The sequence below is a fragment of the Syngnathus leptorhynchus genome, chromosome 9, assembly GCF_054491065.1.
Source record: "Syngnathus leptorhynchus isolate UIUO chromosome 9, UIUO_Slep, whole genome shotgun sequence".
In the NCBI taxonomy this organism is placed as follows: domain Eukaryota; kingdom Metazoa; phylum Chordata; class Actinopteri; order Syngnathiformes; family Syngnathidae; genus Syngnathus; species Syngnathus leptorhynchus.
Window position 1 is genome coordinate 556523 of NC_141203.1, and position 22682 is coordinate 579204.

Below are 22682 nucleotides of genomic sequence, written 5' to 3' on the forward strand. Positions count from 1 at the left end.
CGTTATATGGGTCTGTGGAATAATTAGACATGCAAATCACGAGTCCGACGGCGCGCGTACGCGGCATTGTTTACACGATCGATGATCGATGTATTTTATGATTTGGAGTGACACAGATGGTTTGATAAACGTGTTATTGATGTAATAATCATTTGAATAACTCTGAATGTTACGTTAGGCCCGTTCTCAGCCTCTCGTTTGTGTATGTCACGTTAGCATACCGTATCGTTTAGCCTGTTGTTGCTGGTTCGTGTCTGTTTTTGGTGTTGGATTTTGACAAATACATTTGCCCCAAAAGTGCGACTTATACTCCGGAGCGACTTACATATGTTTTTTTTCACGTTATTGTGCATTTTATGGGTGGTGCGACTTATACTCCGGAGCGACTAATAGTCCGAAAATTACGGTATATACAAGTCCATAAACATCTCATGCGCATGTCCATAAATGTGTGAATGCCCAGGCGTGTGTGTGTGTGTGCGTGGTATTTGGTTGCCTTAATTATAACTATTTATAATGTTGATTTTTGAGAAAAAAAAATGTTTGCCTTTGAACTTTATAAAAGTGGGTTTCATCCACAATGTATCTTCTATATAGAAAACAGCTCTCGAACGTCAACAGGACAGTCAGAATCCAAGCAATGCTTCAACATTTACTGTAAAAAGATCAATGGAATCCATTTCAACATTCAGAACATACAGTATTATTACCCAACGAAAGAAAGGGGTCTTTACATTGAGAGCGATGTGCAGCATGTTAATTAAGCTACTCTACCGCTGCTGTGCATAAATGCGCAAGTTGCTATTTTTTCATAACACGGTAGAGAAACTCACATTTCAATGGGAACAGTGTTGTTGTTCTCCCTTTTTTGCCAGTGCATCAAAGTTTGGAGTTAGTTTCGTTGTAGCAATTCTCAGAATAGATCTGAGGTGTTGGTCAGTTACTAAGACCTGTAGCAGGCTTTGTTAATGTTCATGATGCTGAAAGTCTGCTCACACACATAAGTTGAGCCAAACAATGCCGGCATCTTCTGTGGAGGTTTGGGAATGTGGCTTCATGAAGTGAAGCGTAAAAGTCATTCAATTAAAGAGATCTGAACTTCTCTTTTGAGGCGGAGTCAGACTGAAGATCGATCAGTTCCGATTGTAGCTCATGCGGTGCTGTTTCGGAGTCTTGTGACAGGGGACAGGACACCAGCTGAAGTGACTTTTCAATTTTTTCCAAAATCAGTGAACCGACGGCAGAATTCTCTGTGCATGCCGTCCAGTGATTTGCAGTATTTCTTCACATTTCGGATGGCCTTCTGCATGGCCGGTGTGGGAAAATGGGCAAAAGATTTGTTTGACATTTGCCTGAAGAAAAAAATCTGCTTGGATTTGAAGGTCTCACATTTGTGTGCATGTCATGCACAAACTGATCTTTCCCCTGCAGCTTAACATTCAGCTCATTCATGTGTGACAATATCTATAGCAAACGCAAAGTCACAAAGCCAGTCCTCATCACTCAGCTCAGGGAATTCGGCGGATTCCCCTATTAGCTCCAGAACAAACCAATCTCCCCTATGAGCTCCCGCACTCATTGGCACACTTTCCCCAAACAACCAGCGAATACGAGAGTGGTAAAGTAAGTCCTGGTGATCCGCATCGGTTTCCTCTAGGAACGCAATGAACTGACGGTCATTAAGTACCCTTGCTCGTATAAAGTTAACAAGTTTTACAACTGGATCCACAACATGATTAAGCTGCCATACAGACTTACACAGAGTTTCTTGATGAATGATGCGGTGAAGAAAAATAACATCCTGGTCAGTGTTTTCTTCTTTCACTTTATCCTGGATTCTCTTCAGCAGCCCGACTTTTCCAGTTAAATTTGGCGATGCATCCGTGGTGACCCAGGCAAGTTTACTCCAAGGCAGCTTCATTTTCTCAATGACAGCAGACACCTGTTCATATAAGTCTGCTCCTCGAGTTTTCCCCTTCAGCAATTCCATGCTCAAAAGTTCCTCCGTTATTTCAAAACGGTTATTAATCCCTCGGATAAAAATTAGGAGCTGGGCAGCGTCTTTCATGTTGTTACTTTCATCCAGTGCTAGTGAATATAAATGAAAGGACTCCACCTTTTTATTTAACTCGCTGACGATATCTTCGTCAATCAGTTCTACACAGCGAGTCACTGTCCTACGTGATAAGCAGATTTTTTAAACTTGCCATTGATTCCCGGACACAGAAGATCTGCTATATCTACCATGCATTCTTTCAAAAACTCGCCTTCGGAAAAAGGCTTGCTAGCCTTTGCTAACTTGAATGCCAGCAAAAAACCTGCCTTGGTACTTGACTCTTAAATCGCAGTTTGTCGGTGAAAATAATTCTGCTGAGTCTGTAAATTAGCTGCCAACCTCTGAACAGTAGCCGCCTGTTCTTGTGTTGATTGCTTGCTCGCATAGTTAGCATGCTTTGAGGCAAAGTGACGGCTGAGATTGTACTCTTTGAAAACTGCAACCGTTTCTTGGCATATCAGACATACAGCCGTTGATCGGACATCAGTAAAAAAACATATTGTTGTCCACTCTTTTTAAAAAAAACTCGGCACAGTGTCTACTTTTCTTTTCTTTGGTCTGCTCATTTTTACCAGTGGTAAATGGCAGCTGTAAAGTTACACTCCAACACTGTCATTGTGACTAGTGCACCATCTAACAGGGAAACGATGGGTTGCAGGTGAAAGGGAAATGTATGAGGTTTTTACTATAATTTGGAAAAGTTCGGCCGGCCAGATTAAAAAGCCCAACGGGCCGTATTCGGCCCGCAGACCGTTGTTTGCCCATATCTGAGTTAGCATCTTACCTTCCAGACTGTCGGGGAGGAGTATTCCTTGCGGCATTTGAGAAAAATTGGTCTCCAATCTTGAACGCTTCAGAAAAGACGGCCCAGACATTGGCTTACCCATCCCATTAAAAAAACGGTTTTACTACATTTGTCAAAGACTGTATGTCTGACTTTTTTGTCTGAAAAATGTATTCGTCATAGACAGTGAAAGAGTTAATGACTCTTCATTCTTTTTAATTAGCCGTGAAAGGCCTGAACATGAAGATAATGTAAAAAGGCTGTGATGATGATTTCAAAGAAGAACGAAAGTATTCAGACTTTCACAAACAGGAAGTGCACTTACCTGTCAAACTGCACAGCTATGTGACACCCATCAAAGGAGCTGGTTATATGGCAAACAATTACTTTCTGGAAATTAAATGAAAACAATAGATTATACATAATCTAGTGTGCCATTTCTAGATGCCTGTAATTTATCTTCTATCTATACATACATGGTGGCGGCCACGCAAGAGTTAGAGAATTTTTAAAGATTTGCTTGCGAGCCAGCTCAACCAATTAAAAGAGCCACATCAAGCCTCACGAGCCATAGGTTCCCAACTGCTGTTCTAGTTATTGGGGTGGTGTCGCAGGGGGGTACAGACCAATTGTAGAGCGCCAGACTTCACTCCTTCCAGCCAGTTTGCCCAGCCTTTTCCAGTTCGTTGCAAAAATTCTCAAAAACGTGGCGCAACAACTTTATGGTTATATGGTTGCTAACAATAGTTTTTAACCTTTGTCGTATGATTTTAGAGTTGATCACTCTACTGAGACAACCCTTGCAAGTGACTATTTTCTCTTAGTTTCAAACATGTAAATAATACATCCATAGTGTAAATAACATACATAAACTATTGGATATTGAAAATATAAATATTATACATGTGTGCACGTAACATGTAGATGTGATGTTCTGTTAACCTTGGTTGAACATGGACCTCTAGTGGTCACAAGTTACCATAGCAGCGCTATGCGCATTTTGTAGATGTATATGTAGCTAAAGTATACAAACTGTAAATATGATTTTAGGACTCTTATTATAACAACTTTTTATAACAAGACTCAATACTGTAAATATGTTTTCAGAAGTATTTTATTATAACAACTTTTTTTATAACAAAGTACAACTCTGCAAATATGTTTTTAGAACTCTTATGAGAACAACTTTTTTTGGCTGGAAAAAATCCGCGATAAACGAACCGCAAAATAGCGAGGGGTCAGTGTATTGCTAAAATCTGTCTGGTTCTTTCAGCACATAATGCAGAAATTATACATGCGTTTGTTATGTCACACCTTGATTTTTGTAATGTTTTATTTTCTGGTCCTCCTATGTCTAGTATTAAAGGTCTAGAGTTAGTGCAAACCGCTGCAGCTTGACAGTTTACAAGAACGAGGAACTTCGATCATACCCCAATACTAGCCAACTTGCATTGGCTCCCGGTCCACTTGAGATGTGACGTCATGGTTCTTTTATTAACCTATAAAATATTGCATGGCTGAGCGACTTTGTATTTTGTTGACCTAGTTGTACCATACGTTCCATCTCGAAACCTTCGTTCACAAATTATTGGTCTTTTAGTGACCCCAATTGCATAAATTTTTATAATGTGTTAATTTGCAGCATAATTAATTTATGTATTTAACATGTTTAAGTTACAGTCCTACTTTAAATCTTAGAAATACTTTAAATTTTGAAATTTTCTGCATGCGGCACGGTGGCGGCACGTCCACCTCACAGTGCAGAGGATTGGGGTTTGATTGCGGGTCCGGCCTTCCAGTGTGAAATTTGCATGTTCTCCCGGTGCCTGCGTGGATTTCCTCCAGGTACTCCAGTTTACTCCTACATGCAAGTAGTCCGATTGACCACTCACTGGTTGTGAGCATGAATGGTTGTCCATCTATGTGTGCCCTTATTTAGCTGGCGACTGATTCAGGGTCTCGCACCTACCGTCTGAAGTCGGCTGTGATAGGCTCCAGCATGCCTGCGACCCTCGTGAGGAAAAACGGTTCAGAAGGTGGATGGATGGATGACATTTTCAGCAGTAAAAAGTCAATATTTTGTCCATAATAAACTTAATTTTTTTATGTGTAATTATTACAAATGCATTTTACTATTTGCTGTTGACTAAAAATGTCCTTATGTGTTGAGGGCTCATACAACCAATGACAGCTCAGCTTGTGAATGCAAAGTGAGCCGTGATTGGTTGTTACCTGAGGCATCAACATGTGATGTCAATATCAGTAGGTATCATGTTGCAAAATGTGTTTTTTAAAGATGATAATTCTACCTTGAAAAACAATTGGGATATGACTTACTGGTCTGGCCTAAAGATTAAATCAAAGACATAATAGAACAAAGTTACCCGCTCACTCTCCAATTTCGGGACAAGTTTCTCCTCCAGGTCGTGCAAGTTCCAACATTGGAGCTTCTGACCAATTTTATAGTTCCACAGATTCATTGTCCCATCCTACAAATTACAAAGACATTTTAACAGCAATGAAAACCACATTTCTTCAAAGTGTTTGGGCTAGCATTTTCTTTTTATATACAGTATACAGTCGCAAGAAAATTTATGTATAACTTGTGGAATTACAGTACCTGGATTTCCTAAAAAAAACTAATAAAATATGATCTGATGTTCATTGACAGAAAAGAAAAACACGGACCACTTAACTAATACCACAGTAACAATTGATGTAATATTTTCATGTTTTAATTGGACATACTTTAATGTTTTTATGGGGGATACTATGTAAACAGTTATAGTGTAGGATGGGGTAAGGCATTGACAACCAGGAATCGAGTGGAACAGGGACTAACATTCCGGTTCTCCCGAAATACATCAGATTTTAAAAGAACAATACCAAATTTTGATTTGGAGTTAGCTGTGCGGAAGACGCATGGATAAAGGACCAATCGAAAATGTGTGCGAGGACAAAGGATCTTTGCAGACCCCTCTCACCCAGCTCAAAAATGTTCCATCTGAATGGAGGCTCAGGTCCATGAAATGTAGGACGAATAGATTCAAAAACAGTTTTTATCCATGAGCAACCAAGACCCTAAATGCTGCACTTAATTGTATATACAGTATTTTCTGCACTATAAGGCGCACCTTCATTGAATTTTTTATTTTAAATTATTTTTCATATATAGGGCCAACAGATTAAAAGACACATGGAATAGAAGCTACTGTACCAAACGGGTTGACTGGGGTTGCGTTCTGCATCCACTAGATCAAGGGTGTCAAACTCATTTTTTCGCGGGCCACATTGTAGTCATAGCTTCTTTCGGAGGGCCATTATGACTGTCAACCCAAATAAATGTATGAGCACCTCATATTATATACAGTAAAAGATTAAAAAAAAAACTGACAAATAACTTGTTTTCAAATCAGACGAGTAAAAACATATTAAAAGTGAAGACAATTTGCAATTCTAGTCGCGAATGTGATGCACAATTTGTCTTTGTGAGCCACATAAAGTGATGTGGCGGGCCGTATCTGGCCCCCGGGCATTGAGTTTGACACCTGTGCACTAGATGGCGCTGTGCTATAGGTAATGTCAACCCAGTCAGTGAGGTAAAATCCAACTCCCATTCCGTATGAAAGTGATACGTTTTTGGCTTCTTACTTGGTCCAGCAACCCCACTATTTTTTGATAGTCATAAACTTTCTTTAGTTGAAAAGAAAAAAGCGAGTGTGTGCATTGATGCGTATGCGTTAGCTTGTTAGCTTTGGTGCCGGGCTTGTGTGTGCGCAGCCAAATAGGTTGCAGTGAGGGGGGACGATTCACCGTGATTGCCTCCCGACAGGCTTACCTGTATGTCAATCAAGCAATGGGATGGATTCTAGCCTATAGAAAAATGTTTTTTTTTTAAATGCCATGCAATCGACCAGTAGTAGGTTACTTCAATGACACCCCTGACCACGGTTGCCATAATGCTGAAAGCAATGCAACGTGGTAATTTACCAGTTGTACTGAACCGTACTGCACTGTGTACAACCAGTATAGATCAACAAATTCATCAATTGATCCATATAGGAGGTGCTCTGCATTATAAGACACACTGTATTTTTTTGAGTACATTTTAAGTTTTTAAGTACACCTTATAGTGCGGAAAATATGATATAGTATTGTTTTTATTGCAAGATCTTTGAAAATTGTTATTGAACTGACCTTGCACTGTACTGTGGAGCTGGTCCTATCTTGTCATGCATCTAGTACAGGGGTGGGCAAACTTTTTGAATTGCGGGCCGACTTGGGTTCTAAATTTTGACCGAGGGGACGAACCAGGAGCAGATGGATGTAGTGTTTGTGTGAAGTGATATAAACAACATGTCAAGGTCATTGCATAAAAGGTTTTGGCCTTTAGTAGTAAGTAAAGCATGGATATTAAAAATGGCGGGGACCTTGGCGGTCCGATCCCCGGCTGCAGAAGCTGGTTCTAGGGACATGGAATGTCACCTCTCTGGCTGGAAAGGAGCCCGAGCTGGTGTGTGATTCAGAAAAGTTCTGACTAGACATAGTCTGACTTGCCTCCACACATAGTTTGGGCTCTGGACTCTCTTCCACTCTGGAGAAGAGAGAGGCGTCGAGCAGGTGTTGGCATACTTATTGCCCACCGGCTGGGCGCCTGCACATTGGGGTTCACCCCGGTGAGTGAGAGGGTAGCCTCCCTCCGCCTTCTGGTGGGGGGACGGGTCCTGACTGTTGTTTGTGTCTATGCACTGAACGGCAACTCAGAATACCCACCCTTCTTGGAGTCCCTGGAGGATGTGCTGGAGAGCGCTCCTTCTGGGGACTCCATCGTTCTACTGGGTGACTTCAATTCTCACGTGGGCAATGACAGTGAGACCTGGAAGGGCGTGATTGGGAGGAAAAGCCCCCCCGATCTGAACCCGAGCGGTGTTCTATGATTGGACTTCTGTGCTCGACACGAATTTTCTATAATGAACACCATGTTCAAGCATAAGGGTGTCCATGTGTGCATTTGGCACCAAGACACCCCAGGCCGCAGTTTGTTGATCGACTTTGTAGTCGTGTCATCGGATTTGCGGCCGCATGTTTTGGACACTCAGGTGAAGAGAGGGGCGGAGCTGTCAACTGATCACCACCTGGTGCTGGGTTGGCTCCGATGGTGGGGGAAGATGCCGGTCCGACCTGGCAGACCCAAACGCTCTGTGAGGGTCTGCTGGGAACGTCTGGCAGAATCCCCTGTCAGGAAGAGCTTCAACTCCCACCTCCGGCAGAGCTTTTCCCACGTCCCGGGGGAGGCGGGGGACATTGAGTCCGAGTGGACCATGTTCCGCGCCTCCAATGTTGAGGCAGCCGAGCGCAGCTCTGGCCGTAAGGTTGTTGGTGCCTGTCGTGGCGGCAATCCCCGAACCCGCTGGTGGACACCGGCGGTAAGGGATACCGTCAAGCTGAAGAAGGAGTCCTATAGGGCCGTTTAGGCCTGCGGGATGGCCAAGCGGAACGCGGCTTCGGCGGTTGCTGAGGCAAAGACCCGGGCGTGGGAGGAGTTTTGCGAGGCCATGGAGAATGACTTCCGGACGGCTTCGAGAAAATTCTGGTCCACCATCCGGCGTCTCACGAGGGGGAAGCAGTGCACGGTCAACACTGTTTACAGTGGAGATGGTGTGCTGCTGACCTCGACTCGGGATGTCGTGAGTCGGTGGGGGGAATACTTCGAAGACCTCCTCAATTCCACCGACACGCCTTCCATTGTGGAAGCAGGGCCTGAGGACTCTGAGGCGGACTCTTCAATCTTGGAGATCGAAGTCACTGAGGTAGTTAAAAAACTCCTCGGTGGCAAGGCCCCGGGGGTGGATGAGATCCGCCTGGAGTTCTTGAAGTTCTCTGGATGTCGTGTGGCTGTCATGGCTGACACGCCTCTACAGCATGGCGTGGACAACGGGGACGGTGCCTCTGGATAGGCAAACTGGGGTGGTGGTTCCCCTCTTTAAGAAGGGGGACCGGAGGGTGTGTTCCAATTACAGGGGAATCACACTCCTCAGCCTCCCTGGTAAGGTCTATTCAGAGGTGCTGGAGAGGAGGATCCGTCGGGAGGTTGAGCCTCGGATTCAGGAGGAACAGTGTGGCTTTCGTCCTGGCCGTGGAACAGTGGACCAGCTCTACACCCTCGGCAGGATCCTCGAGGGTGCATGGGAGTTCGCCCAACGAGTCCACATGTGTTTTGTGGACTTGGAGAAGGCGTTCGACCGTGTCCTTCGGGAGGTTCTGTGGAGGGTGCTTCGGGAGTACGGGGTGTCGAGCCAACTGATAAGGGCGGTTTGGTCCCTGTATCACCGATGGCAGAGTTTGGTCCGCATTTCCGGCAGTAAGTCGGGGATGAGATCCTGCCCCAAGTGGAGGAGTTTAAGTATCTTGGGGTCTTGTTCACGAGTGAACTGCGATGGAGCGCGAGATCGACAGGCGGATCGGTGCAGCGTCAGCAGTAATGCGGACTCTGTACTGGTCCGTCGTGGTGAAGAGAGAGCTGAGCCAAATGGCAAAGCTCTCGATTTACCGGTCGATCTACGCTCCTACCCTCTCCTATGGTCACGAGCTATTGGGTCGTGACCGAAAGAACGAGATCCAGGATACAAGCGGCCAAAATGAGTTTCCTCCGCAGGGTATCCGGGCTCTCCCTTAGAGATAGGGTGAGAAGCTCGGTCATCCGGGAGAGACTCGGAGTAGAGCCGCTGCTCCTCCACGTTGAGGAGCCAGATGAGGTGGCTCGGGCATCTCATCAGGATGCCTCCTAGACGCCTCCCTGGGGAGGTGTTCTGGGCATGTCCCACCGGTAGGAGACCCCGGGGACGACCCAGGACGCGCTGGAGAGACTACGTCTCTCGGCTGGCCTGGGAACACCTTGGGATCCCCCGGGATGAGCTGGAGGAAGTGGCTGGGGAGAGGGAGGTCTGGGAGTCCCTCCTTAAACTGCTGCCCCCGCGACCCGACCCCGGATTAGCGGAAGAAGATGGATGGATGGATGGATGGATGGATGGATGGATATTTAAAAAAAAGCTTTTTGAAAACAAATGCATTTATTGACAGAATTAAAAAAAGAAAATTTCACCAAAAAAACTACTATCACTGATTCACATTAAAAACAACACTGTTATTATGAATAACAGTTTCCATCACTTCAGCGCCTGCAGGTCAGATTTATGAAAGATATTTATCTTGTGAGGCAAAATCACAACAAACGGCAAACATTCTGAACAAACACATGATCTTGAAGAATCAGTGAAAGAATAAATCTAAACAAAGTGATAAAGAAATTAAAACAGCAACACGGTGACGGATATCTGAAAATCAGAGTAGAACTTTAACTCACAAACACCTGGTGACAGAGGTGAGGAAGCGGGGAAACACCTACTTAAAGTTGGCCTTAAAAGCTTTAAAAGTTAAGATTAGTTGAAAATAGGTGGTGCATCAAAAACTTGCCTTTGTACTAGACTTTTAATCCGCAGTTTGTCGGTAAGTAAGGTTTTCCTGAGTCTTCAAATTAGCTATCAACCTCTCCGATGTAGCTGCCCGTTCATGTGTTGACTGCTAGCGTGGTTAGCGTGCTTCGTAGCAAAGTGACGGCTAATATTGTACTCCTTGAATACTGCAATCGTTTCTTGGCATATCAGACAAACCGGCATTGATCGGACTTCAGCAAAAAAATATTTAGTTGTCCACTCTTTTTTTAAAACATTCGGCACTCAGTGTCCATTTTTCTTTTCTTTGGGCCACTCGTTTTAATGATTTGGATTCCAGGGGAAGGTTTGTGGGTGGCTTTAGCGTAAAACTGTCTGAAAGCTCAGTGCGCGAATTACAAGAATGCAGCCCACACTCGAGATTCGGCACTGATAGAAATAGAGCGCGGAGTGCGCCAAGTCTGTACTACTGAGTACATACACGCACTTGTACTTATGCAGACATGGCTTCTGGTAGTAAATGTGCGGGCAGGCCTTTCCCCAACGACTGGAGAAACGCAGTCATTGCAAGGAAAATGACCAAAAATATGTTTAATAATACAATTTATTCAGGTCTGGCAGGCCGGATTAAACGGCCCCGTGGGCCGGATGTGGCCTTCGGGCCGTAGTCTGCCCATATCTGATCTAGTATGATGACAATAAATGAAATTCAATTATATATTCATTTCCAAAGTTCTTATACAAAAGGCTTTAAGTTTCAACATATGTAACCTCTATCTGAATTCATGTGTACAACTCCGGACTAGAATTTTATGTTTGCCACGTGTATTTCTCAAGGAAAGCAGCCTGACAAGATTATTTCCTGTTTCTTCTTTGATTGCTACTCAAGACTGGAATGTCAACTGGTGGTAGTGTAGACAGCACAGTTCTAATATCTTAATCTGGATTTCTCTATTTCACAATCAAACCATGTCCGAATGCAGCAGTGGCTGAACAAACTGTCTTTTACAATTAACACTTCTAGCTTTATGTCAGCAGCTGTTTGCCACTAATCCAACACCTCCTTTTCACACTGATCTAACACAGGAAGACTAGGCGGACAACTGCAGCATGTAAAACACTGATTTTGTGACCAGAAGTAGTGAACGATGATTAAGATGGACAATAGAAGTTTAAGGTAATATCTATTAAATATTTTACAATCCGTATTTTCTAGACTTTAAGTCCCAGTTTTTTTTCATAGTTTGGCCGGTGGTGCGACTTATGCTCAGGAGCGAATTAAATGTGAAATTAGTAACACATGATAACTTGATCATTAACACATTACTTACTATTATATAACTTTATGTTATTTTCACATTAAACCGCATGAGGGCGCTCTAGGCCTGTGGAATAATCGGAACTGCAACTGACGATGCATCACAATTGACATACACACCTTACACACCACTCCCCACAACTCCTCTGTCTACATACCCATCATCGTTATCACCTAATCTCTCTCTTACAGAAGCCGCGCCCGCACTTCAGATTCGCGAGGAGGGGTTGTATCAGATGTTCCGGAGACGAAAGTTCAGGAAGGCACCGGGCCCAGACGGCGTGTCACTCTCCTGCCTGAAAGTCTGTGCTGAACAAATGGCACCCACCTTTGCACGGATCTTCAACCTTTCCCTGGAGCTGTGTGAGGTGCCCTCGTGGTTCAAGAGCTCCATCATCGTACCAGTGGCCAAGAAGCCCGCGATCACAAGTTTGAATGACTATAGACCTGTCGCCCTGACATCTGTGGTCATGAAATCCTTCGAGAGGTTAGTGTTGAACCACCTGAAGGTCATCATGGGTTCCCTGCTCGACCCCCTGCAGTTTGCCTACCGGGAAAACAGGTAGGTGGATGATGCGGTCAACATGGCACTGCACTACATCCTGTACCACATGGACACCCGAGGAACGTAGGCCAGGGTCCTGTTTGTGGACTTCAGCCCGGCGTTCAATACCATCGCTCCTGACATCCTCCACCAGAAGCTCATCCAGCTCGCAGTGCCTGCCTCCACCTGTCAGTGGATCACCAGCTTCCTGACCAACAGGAGGCAGCATGTGAGGCTGGCGACCATCACATCAGACACCCAGACCACCAATACTGGCGCCCTCCAGGGGTGTCTCCTCTTCCCACTGCTCTTCTCTCTCTACACTAACGATTGCTCCCCAGGCGACTCTTCTGTGAAGCTCCTTAAGTATGCGGACGATACCACTCTCATCGGACCGTGGAGATGACAGTGGACTTCACCAGAGACCCTTCACATCTTCCACCCCTCACTATCCACAGTATTACTATTCTCTCCACAGACATCTTCAAGTTCCTGGGATCCAAAATCTCTCGGGACCTGAAATGGATCAGCCACATAGACTCTGTCCGGAAGAAGGCACAGCAGAGGCTGTACTTTCGGAGACAGCTCAGGAAGTTCAACCTGCCACAGGAGCTGCTGAAGAACCTCTATACTGCCATCATCCAGTATATCCTCTGCACCTCCATCACTGTCTGGTTTGGATCGGCTACCAAACAAGACAAGCACAGACTGCAACAGACAATAAGGACTGCAGAAAAGATAATCGGGACTAACCTCCCATCTATCGAGGACTTGTACCTGTCCAGGACCAGAAAACGTGTAAGTGACATCTCTACAGACCCTTCTCACTCAGGACGGCGTTACAGAGCACTGTACGCCAAAACCAGCAGACACAGACACAGCTTCTTCCCTCAGGCTGTTGCTCTGATGAACACAGACTATGTCTAGTCAGAAAAGTTCTGACTAGACATAGTCTGACTTGCCTCCACACATAGTTTGGGCTCTGGACTCTCTTCCACTCTGGAGAAGAGAGAGGCGTCGAGCAGGTGTTGGCATACTTATTGCCCACCGGCTGGGCGCCTGCACATTGGGGTTCACCCCGGTGAGTGAGAGGGTAGCCTCCCTCCGCCTTCTGGTGGGGGGACGGGTCCTGACTGTTGTTTGTGTCTATGCACTGAACGGCAACTCAGAATACCCACCCTTCTTGGAGTCCCTGGAGGATGTGCTGGAGAGCGCTCCTTCTGGGGACTCCATCGTTCTACTGGGTGACTTCAATTCTCACGTGGGCAATGACAGTGAGACCTGGAAGGGCGTGATTGGGAGGAAAAGCCCCCCCGATCTGAACCCGAGCGGTGTTCTATGATTGGACTTCTGTGCTCGACACGAATTTTCTATAATGAACACCATGTTCAAGCATAAGGGTGTCCATGTGTGCATTTGGCACCAAGACACCCCAGGCCGCAGTTTGTTGATCGACTTTGTAGTCGTGTCATCGGATTTGCGGCCGCATGTTTTGGACACTCAGGTGAAGAGAGGGGCGGAGCTGTCAACTGATCACCACCTGGTGCTGGGTTGGCTCCGATGGTGGGGGAAGATGCCGGTCCGACCTGGCAGACCCAAACGCTCTGTGAGGGTCTGCTGGGAACGTCTGGCAGAATCCCCTGTCAGGAAGAGCTTCAACTCCCACCTCCGGCAGAGCTTTTCCCACGTCCCGGGGGAGGCGGGGGACATTGAGTCCGAGTGGACCATGTTCCGCGCCTCCAATGTTGAGGCAGCCGAGCGCAGCTCTGGCCGTAAGGTTGTTGGTGCCTGTCGTGGCGGCAATCCCCGAACCCGCTGGTGGACACCGGCGGTAAGGGATACCGTCAAGCTGAAGAAGGAGTCCTATAGGGCCGTTTAGGCCTGCGGGATGGCCAAGCGGAACGCGGCTTCGGCGGTTGCTGAGGCAAAGACCCGGGCGTGGGAGGAGTTTTGCGAGGCCATGGAGAATGACTTCCGGACGGCTTCGAGAAAATTCTGGTCCACCATCCGGCGTCTCACGAGGGGGAAGCAGTGCACGGTCAACACTGTTTACAGTGGAGATGGTGTGCTGCTGACCTCGACTCGGGATGTCGTGAGTCGGTGGGGGGAATACTTCGAAGACCTCCTCAATTCCACCGACACGCCTTCCATTGTGGAAGCAGGGCCTGAGGACTCTGAGGCGGACTCTTCAATCTTGGAGATCGAAGTCACTGAGGTAGTTAAAAAACTCCTCGGTGGCAAGGCCCCGGGGGTGGATGAGATCCGCCTGGAGTTCTTGAAGTTCTCTGGATGTCGTGTGGCTGTCATGGCTGACACGCCTCTACAGCATGGCGTGGACAACGGGGACGGTGCCTCTGGATAGGCAAACTGGGGTGGTGGTTCCCCTCTTTAAGAAGGGGGACCGGAGGGTGTGTTCCAATTACAGGGGAATCACACTCCTCAGCCTCCCTGGTAAGGTCTATTCAGAGGTGCTGGAGAGGAGGATCCGTCGGGAGGTTGAGCCTCGGATTCAGGAGGAACAGTGTGGCTTTCGTCCTGGCCGTGGAACAGTGGACCAGCTCTACACCCTCGGCAGGATCCTCGAGGGTGCATGGGAGTTCGCCCAACGAGTCCACATGTGTTTTGTGGACTTGGAGAAGGCGTTCGACCGTGTCCTTCGGGAGGTTCTGTGGAGGGTGCTTCGGGAGTACGGGGTGTCGAGCCAACTGATAAGGGCGGTTTGGTCCCTGTATCACCGATGGCAGAGTTTGGTCCGCATTTCCGGCAGTAAGTCGGGGATGAGATCCTGCCCCAAGTGGAGGAGTTTAAGTATCTTGGGGTCTTGTTCACGAGTGAACTGCGATGGAGCGCGAGATCGACAGGCGGATCGGTGCAGCGTCAGCAGTAATGCGGACTCTGTACTGGTCCGTCGTGGTGAAGAGAGAGCTGAGCCAAATGGCAAAGCTCTCGATTTACCGGTCGATCTACGCTCCTACCCTCTCCTATGGTCACGAGCTATTGGGTCGTGACCGAAAGAACGAGATCCAGGATACAAGCGGCCAAAATGAGTTTCCTCCGCAGGGTATCCGGGCTCTCCCTTAGAGATAGGGTGAGAAGCTCGGTCATCCGGGAGAGACTCGGAGTAGAGCCGCTGCTCCTCCACGTTGAGGAGCCAGATGAGGTGGCTCGGGCATCTCATCAGGATGCCTCCTAGACGCCTCCCTGGGGAGGTGTTCTGGGCATGTCCCACCGGTAGGAGACCCCGGGGACGACCCAGGACGCGCTGGAGAGACTACGTCTCTCGGCTGGCCTGGGAACACCTTGGGATCCCCCGGGATGAGCTGGAGGAAGTGGCTGGGGAGAGGGAGGTCTGGGAGTCCCTCCTTAAACTGCTGCCCCCGCGACCCGACCCCGGATTAGCGGAAGAAGATGGATGGATGGATGGATGGATGGATATTTAAAAAAAAGCTTTTTGAAAACAAATGCATTTATTGACAGAATTAAAAAAAGAAAATTTCACCAAAAAAACTACTATCACTGATTCACATTAAAAACAACACTGTTATTATGAATAACAGTTTCCATCACTTCAGCGCCTGCAGGTCAGATTTATGAAAGATATTTATCTTGTGAGGCAAAATCACAACAAACGGCAAACATTCTGAACAAACACATGATCTTGAAGAATCAGTGAAAGAATAAATCTAAACAAAGTGATAAAGAAATTAAAACAGCAACACGGTGACGGATATCTGAAAATCAGAGTAGAACTTTAACTCACAAACACCTGGTGACAGAGGTGAGGAAGCGGGGAAACACCTACTTAAAGTTGGCCTTAAAAGCTTTAAAAGTTAAGATTAGTTGAAAATAGGTGGTGCATCAAAAACTTGCCTTTGTACTAGACTTTTAATCCGCAGTTTGTCGGTAAGTAAGGTTTTCCTGAGTCTTCAAATTAGCTATCAACCTCTCCGATGTAGCTGCCCGTTCATGTGTTGACTGCTAGCGTGGTTAGCGTGCTTCGTAGCAAAGTGACGGCTAATATTGTACTCCTTGAATACTGCAATCGTTTCTTGGCATATCAGACAAACCGGCATTGATCGGACTTCAGCAAAAAAATATTTAGTTGTCCACTCTTTTTTTAAAACATTCGGCACTCAGTGTCCATTTTTCTTTTCTTTGGGCCACTCGTTTTAATGATTTGGATTCCAGGGGAAGGTTTGTGGGTGGCTTTAGCGTAAAACTGTCTGAAAGCTCAGTGCGCGAATTACAAGAATGCAGCCCACACTCGAGATTCGGCACTGATAGAAATAGAGCGCGGAGTGCGCCAAGTCTGTACTACTGAGTACATACACGCACTTGTACTTATGCAGACATGGCTTCTGGTAGTAAATGTGCGGGCAGGCCTTTCCCCAACGACTGGAGAAACGCAGTCATTGCAAGGAAAATGACCAAAAATATGTTTAATAATACAATTTATTCAGGTCTGGCAGGCCGGATTAAACGGCCCCGTGGGCCGGATGTGGCCTTCGGGCCGTAGTCTGCCCATATCTGATCTAGTATGATGACAATAAATGAAATTCAATTATATATTCATTTCCAAAGTTCTTATACAAAAGGCTTTAAGTTTCAACATATGTAACCTCTATCTGAATTCATGTGTACAACTCCGGACTAGAATTTTATGTTTGCCACGTGTATTTCTCAAGGAAAGCAGCCTGACAAGATTATTTCCTGTTTCTTCTTTGATTGCTACTCAAGACTGGAATGTCAACTGGTGGTAGTGTAGACAGCACAGTTCTAATATCTTAATCTGGATTTCTCTATTTCACAATCAAACCATGTCCGAATGCAGCAGTGGCTGAACAAACTGTCTTTTACAATTAACACTTCTAGCTTTATGTCAGCAGCTGTTTGCCACTAATCCAACACCTCCTTTTCACACTGATCTAACACAGGAAGACTAGGCGGACAACTGCAGCATGTAAAACACTGATTTTGTGACCAGAAGTAGTGAACGATGATTAAGATGGACAATAGAAGTTTAAGGTAATATCTATTAAATATTTTACAATCCGTATTTTCTAGACTTTAAGTCCCAGTTTTTTTTCATAGTTTGGCCGGTGGTGCGACTTATGCTCAGGAGCGAATTAAATGTGAAATTAGTAACACATGATAACTTGATCATTAACACATTACTTACTATTATATAACTTTATGTTATTTTCACATTAAACCGCATGAGGGCGCTCTAGGCCTGTGGAATAATCGGAACTGCAACTGACGATGCATCACAATTGACATACACACCTTACACACCACTCCCCACAACTCCTCTGTCTACATACCCATCATCGTTATCACCTAATCTCTCTCTTACAGAAGCCGCGCCCGCACTTCAGATTCGCGAGGAGGGGTTGTATCAGATGTTCCGGAGACGAAAGTTCAGGAAGGCACCGGGCCCAGACGGCGTGTCACTCTCCTGCCTGAAAGTCTGTGCTGAACAAATGGCACCCACCTTTGCACGGATCTTCAACCTTTCCCTGGAGCTGTGTGAGGTGCCCTCGTGGTTCAAGAGCTCCATCATCGTACCAGTGGCCAAGAAGCCCGCGATCACAAGTTTGAATGACTATAGACCTGTCGCCCTGACATCTGTGGTCATGAAATCCTTCGAGAGGTTAGTGTTGAACCACCTGAAGGTCATCATGGGTTCCCTGCTCGACCCCCTGCAGTTTGCCTACCGGGAAAACAGGTAGGTGGATGATGCGGTCAACATGGCACTGCACTACATCCTGTACCACATGGACACCCGAGGAACGTAGGCCAGGGTCCTGTTTGTGGACTTCAGCCCGGCGTTCAATACCATCGCTCCTGACATCCTCCACCAGAAGCTCATCCAGCTCGCAGTGCCTGCCTCCACCTGTCAGTGGATCACCAGCTTCCTGACCAACAGGAGGCAGCATGTGAGGCTGGCGACCATCACATCAGACACCCAGACCACCAATACTGGCGCCCTCCAGGGGTGTCTCCTCTTCCCACTGCTCTTCTCTCTCTACACTAACGATTGCTCCCCAGGCGACTCTTCTGTGAAGCTCCTTAAGTATGCGGACGATACCACTCTCATCGGACCGTGGAGATGACAGTGGACTTCACCAGAGACCCTTCACATCTTCCACCCCTCACTATCCACAGTATTACTATTCTCTCCACAGACATCTTCAAGTTCCTGGGATCCAAAATCTCTCGGGACCTGAAATGGATCAGCCACATAGACTCTGTCCGGAAGAAGGCACAGCAGAGGCTGTACTTTCGGAGACAGCTCAGGAAGTTCAACCTGCCACAGGAGCTGCTGAAGAACCTCTATACTGCCATCATCCAGTATATCCTCTGCACCTCCATCACTGTCTGGTTTGGATCGGCTACCAAACAAGACAAGCACAGACTGCAACAGACAATAAGGACTGCAGAAAAGATAATCGGGACTAACCTCCCATCTATCGAGGACTTGTACCTGTCCAGGACCAGAAAACGTGTAAGTGACATCTCTACAGACCCTTCTCACTCAGGACGGCGTTACAGAGCACTGTACGCCAAAACCAGCAGACACAGACACAGCTTCTTCCCTCAGGCTGTTGCTCTGATGAACACACACCACTCTTTGAGTCTCAGAGTCATTGCTGTGCAATAACATCTTGCTCTCCACACCTTTTTTGAATTGTCTACACTGTTGTTTGTTGTACTATGTGTCCTCTGCATCCATCTTTGAATTGTCTATATTATTTGTTCTGTGTCCTCTCTGCATCCATTGCAGCCTGGTCATCCTGGAAGAGGGATCCTCCCATCTGTGGATGCTTCTCGACGTTTCTCATTTCCCCTAGTAGGAGTTTTGAGTTTTTCTTCGCCCTCCTGGGAGTTCAAGATCAGGGGATGTCTGAGTATAATTGTCAATTTTTGCACATGTTGTCCTGAATGTTGTTAGCTATCTAAATGTTGTACAGAGAACGAAATGTACCGGAGTCAAATTCCTTGTTTGGCATGCTCAAACTTGGCAAATAAAAATTGATTTGATTTGATACTTATCATGAAAATATCATGACAATAGCGTAACATTAGCTTACATGTAACATGTTACTTTCTAAACCCACATGCTTGTAAAAGTAAAAATGTACCTTTTTGTTTCGATGTTCCTAGTGCCGCGACCTCCATAGCTGATCGTATCTTGACAGAAAATATACAAAACCTTCCCCGCGACATCCACTTTACAGATATGTTCCATCAGGCACGGACTGTGTTCCGAGTTGTATAATGACGCTGCTCTCAAGCCATGCCCATCTGAAGCAGTTCTTGATCCCGTTCGGCTTGTCTATTTCCCTGGCATGATCCTCATGCTGGCGAAAACATTTGCTAAGTAGGCCCTAGATCTATCTAACTAAATAACTCGTCTACAAGTGATGAAAACCGAATCGCAAATTTACATTGTGGTGGTGTAAAAACACTAGTTCTCCACGTAAGTTAACAAGTGGAAATGATGTGACGAAAGTAGTGCCAAAATGCTGCCGAAATAAGGCGGATGTTGTCGCATCACTGCTGCCAGTGAATTAGTTTTATCGAGGCAAGCCGATTTCCGTACTCACAGCTTAACTAATTTTGCCTTGAGACCAAAAGATACCGTTGTGGCGGGTGGGCGAATGCTCGCGAGTCGCCGAGGCTAATGTTGCCCGCTTCCATATATACCGTAATTTTCGGACTATAAGTCGCGTTTTTTTTCTTAGTTTGGGTGGGGGGGCCGACTTGTACTGAGGAGCGACTTATGTGAATTTTTTCAAGAATTTTCAAAATTTAAAAAAAAAAAGGGGGGGGGGGGACCGCGATGTAGCAAGGCATTGCTGTAATTTGAATTTCAAGTGACGTCAGCAGTGCGGCGGTTGTTTACATAAAGGACAAAGATTCGATCACGGGATGACAAAGGGCCCCACGTACTATCGGCATCATTAGCGGCTTTGCTTGTAAGTGACACGGAGGATGAAGAGTTTGAAGGATTTCATGATTTGGAGTGACACAGAAGGTTTCAAAAAACTATTATGGCTTTTACACACGCCCGGTCCTACTCTACGGAGCTCTCTTTCACCTCTGTGGATGGAAGTCGGGGGCCCGCGCTCGTCCGGGTGGCTGCCCGGGGACGGTGGATGGGGCTCGGACATGGCTTTTACACACGCCCGGTCCTATTCTATGGACACCACCTTCGTGGCTGGAAATGCCACCTCCGGGGATGGAAGTCCACGCCGCCGCACACCTGGAAGTCGACTTTGTTAACATTACAATATATTTATATACTAGATCTGTGGAATAACGACGAGGCTGACGTCAGGGCGCACGCGCGCCGTTGTTGACAAAGGACGAGGAATTTGATTGATGGATTTAATGATTGACACAGATGGTTTGATAATATTGTTGTAATATGATAGTTATTTGAAATATACTTTATATATCATATGGGTCTGTGGAATAATTAGAAATTCAACTTACGTTTTATAAACGTGTTATTTATGTAATAGTTATTAGAATAACTCAGAATGTTACATCAGGCCCGTTCTCAGGTCTTCGTTTGTGTTTATGTCACGTTAGCAGACCTATCGTTTAGCCTTGTTGCTCGTTCATGTCTGTTCTTGGTGTTGGATTTTGTCGAATAAATTTCCCCCAAAATGCGACCTATACTCTGGAGAGAGTTATATATGTTGTTTTTTTAAGCTATTGTGCATTTTATGGCTAATACGACCTATATTCCGGAGCGACTTTTAGTCCGAAAAATAAGGTATATATAAAAAAAAATCTCAACGGATTTACACGATTCACGAAAATAATACTTTCGACGGAAAAAAACTGTAATCTGCGGATCCACGGAAAATTCTCATTCCTGATATTCCTACCTTCACCTATGGTCACGAGCTGTGGGTCGTGTAGACCCGCACGATCGTGGATATAAGCAACCGATGTGAGTTGGTGTTCGGGTTCCCCTTTAGTGATTGGGCAAGAATCTTGGATCTCCCAGGTTGAGCTGATGCTGCTTCCCCCGCGACCCGTTTGCTAATAAGCCGTAGAAAATGCAAAGTGTCGCACCAAAGTGAGTCATGGTTGTGCATGAATCTCCTGTCTCATTGTGGTCCAGTACACAATATAAAAGTTTTTTTTAAACCCTCCCCAATACTTTTATACAACATAAACCTTTCCCATTCACTTAACCATAACCGGCAGCCAGTCACGCACCCGCGTTTGTCCTCAGTGAAGCACATTGCTCAGAGAGACGCCTCGCGCTATGAGCGCTCATTGTCGCTGTCCCGACTCTTTCTGCACTGCGGTGCATTTTTCCGACGTGCGCTGCTGTTTCACATCTCTGCTCTCGCCCAGCTGGGCGGCTGACGTGCCCTCCCCGCCAGACATCTGGGGCGTTGGTCACCAATAAGGAACTGCACGTGCTAGTCGGTGCCGCGCATTCTAATCGGCGCTGATAGCCACCACCTGTCCCATGTTACCTGCTGATTAGGACCTGTATATAGACGCCGTTTGTTGCCGGTCAGTCCTTGCCGTTTCGTCTGCTTTGACACACACACACCTGCCACCTGATTCCCGTTTGCCTGATCCACTGTGTGGCGGTATACCTGGCTGGTTGTCTACCTTGACATACGCACATTTTCCACCTGATTCCCGTTTGCCTGATCCACTGTGTAACAAGATGCCACCACGATAAACGACGCGAGCTCGCTGACCGGCTTGTCGCGTCGTGCACCCACTCTGCTGGCGTTCTAATCTCCCTTTTCCTTTTATCGCAGGTTGGCTGCCGGGCTTCCCGTGCTTGTCCGCAGTGATGCACATTGCTTAGAAGCACGCCCCGCACTATAGCGTGTATTTAAACGCCGTTCTCTCATCACCTCTAAACCCCCGAAATAGCGCATTCATAAAAAGTGAACCGCAAAGTGGTGAGTGATCACTGTATATGACTTCTGAGGATATTTGATTCAACTGGAATGCAAAAGAAAAGGAAACTTTTTTTTTCCTTGGAAAAAAACTAAATTATAAACCTCACATGCCACTTTATCTTAGTGTATTACATCAAATGCTAATTTACTTTTTGATGACTGTATGACACTAAATATGGACTAGGGCTCGGGGTGTCAAGACCTTTGCCAGCTCTGGTATTGCCAATTTCTAACACATGCTATCTACAGAGTCAATCCCATTTCAAAAATTACAAACATACCCCTGATCCTGACAACAACCAGTGCCGATCACCTGAAGGAACCAGTAGTGAGCTGACAAACCTAAGAGAATATAACAATGAATGAAATGTATAATTACCTGAAAGGAACACAACAACAACAACAATTGTATTACTTACTCTTTGTGCCCGAGGCAGAAGGACTGGATGTTGTACGGAGAACAGCGGTGACTCACTCTTATTTTTTCATCCCGGTCAGAGGTGATGATATACTTATCATCAAGTGACACAGTCTGAATGAAAAGAGAATATATGTTACAGACTACTCGCAAGGCTTGAA

The 22682-nt window shown here is 46.1% G+C and overlaps 1 protein-coding gene across 6 annotated transcripts in view; it reads right to left on the minus strand.

The window, feature by feature from the left end:
- Positions 1 to 22682, minus strand: part of wdr4 (WD repeat domain 4) — a 64649-nt gene that overhangs the window by 25070 nt on the left and 16897 nt on the right. For 5 of the 6 annotated variants that reach the window (XM_085920561.1, XM_085920562.1, XM_085920559.1 and 2 more), the window contains 5 exons: positions 22523 to 22635; positions 22385 to 22445; positions 5225 to 5329; positions 4810 to 4851; positions 3166 to 3230 (listed from right to left, as the gene is read on the minus strand). In XM_085920561.1, coding sequence (XP_085776687.1) covers positions 3166 to 3230; positions 4810 to 4851; positions 5225 to 5329; positions 22385 to 22445; positions 22523 to 22635 — 386 coding nt within the window. The remainder of the gene's footprint in view (positions 1 to 3165; positions 3231 to 4809; positions 4852 to 5224; positions 5330 to 22384; positions 22446 to 22522; positions 22636 to 22682) is intronic. The other variant, XM_085920560.1, reaches the window with a different exon arrangement.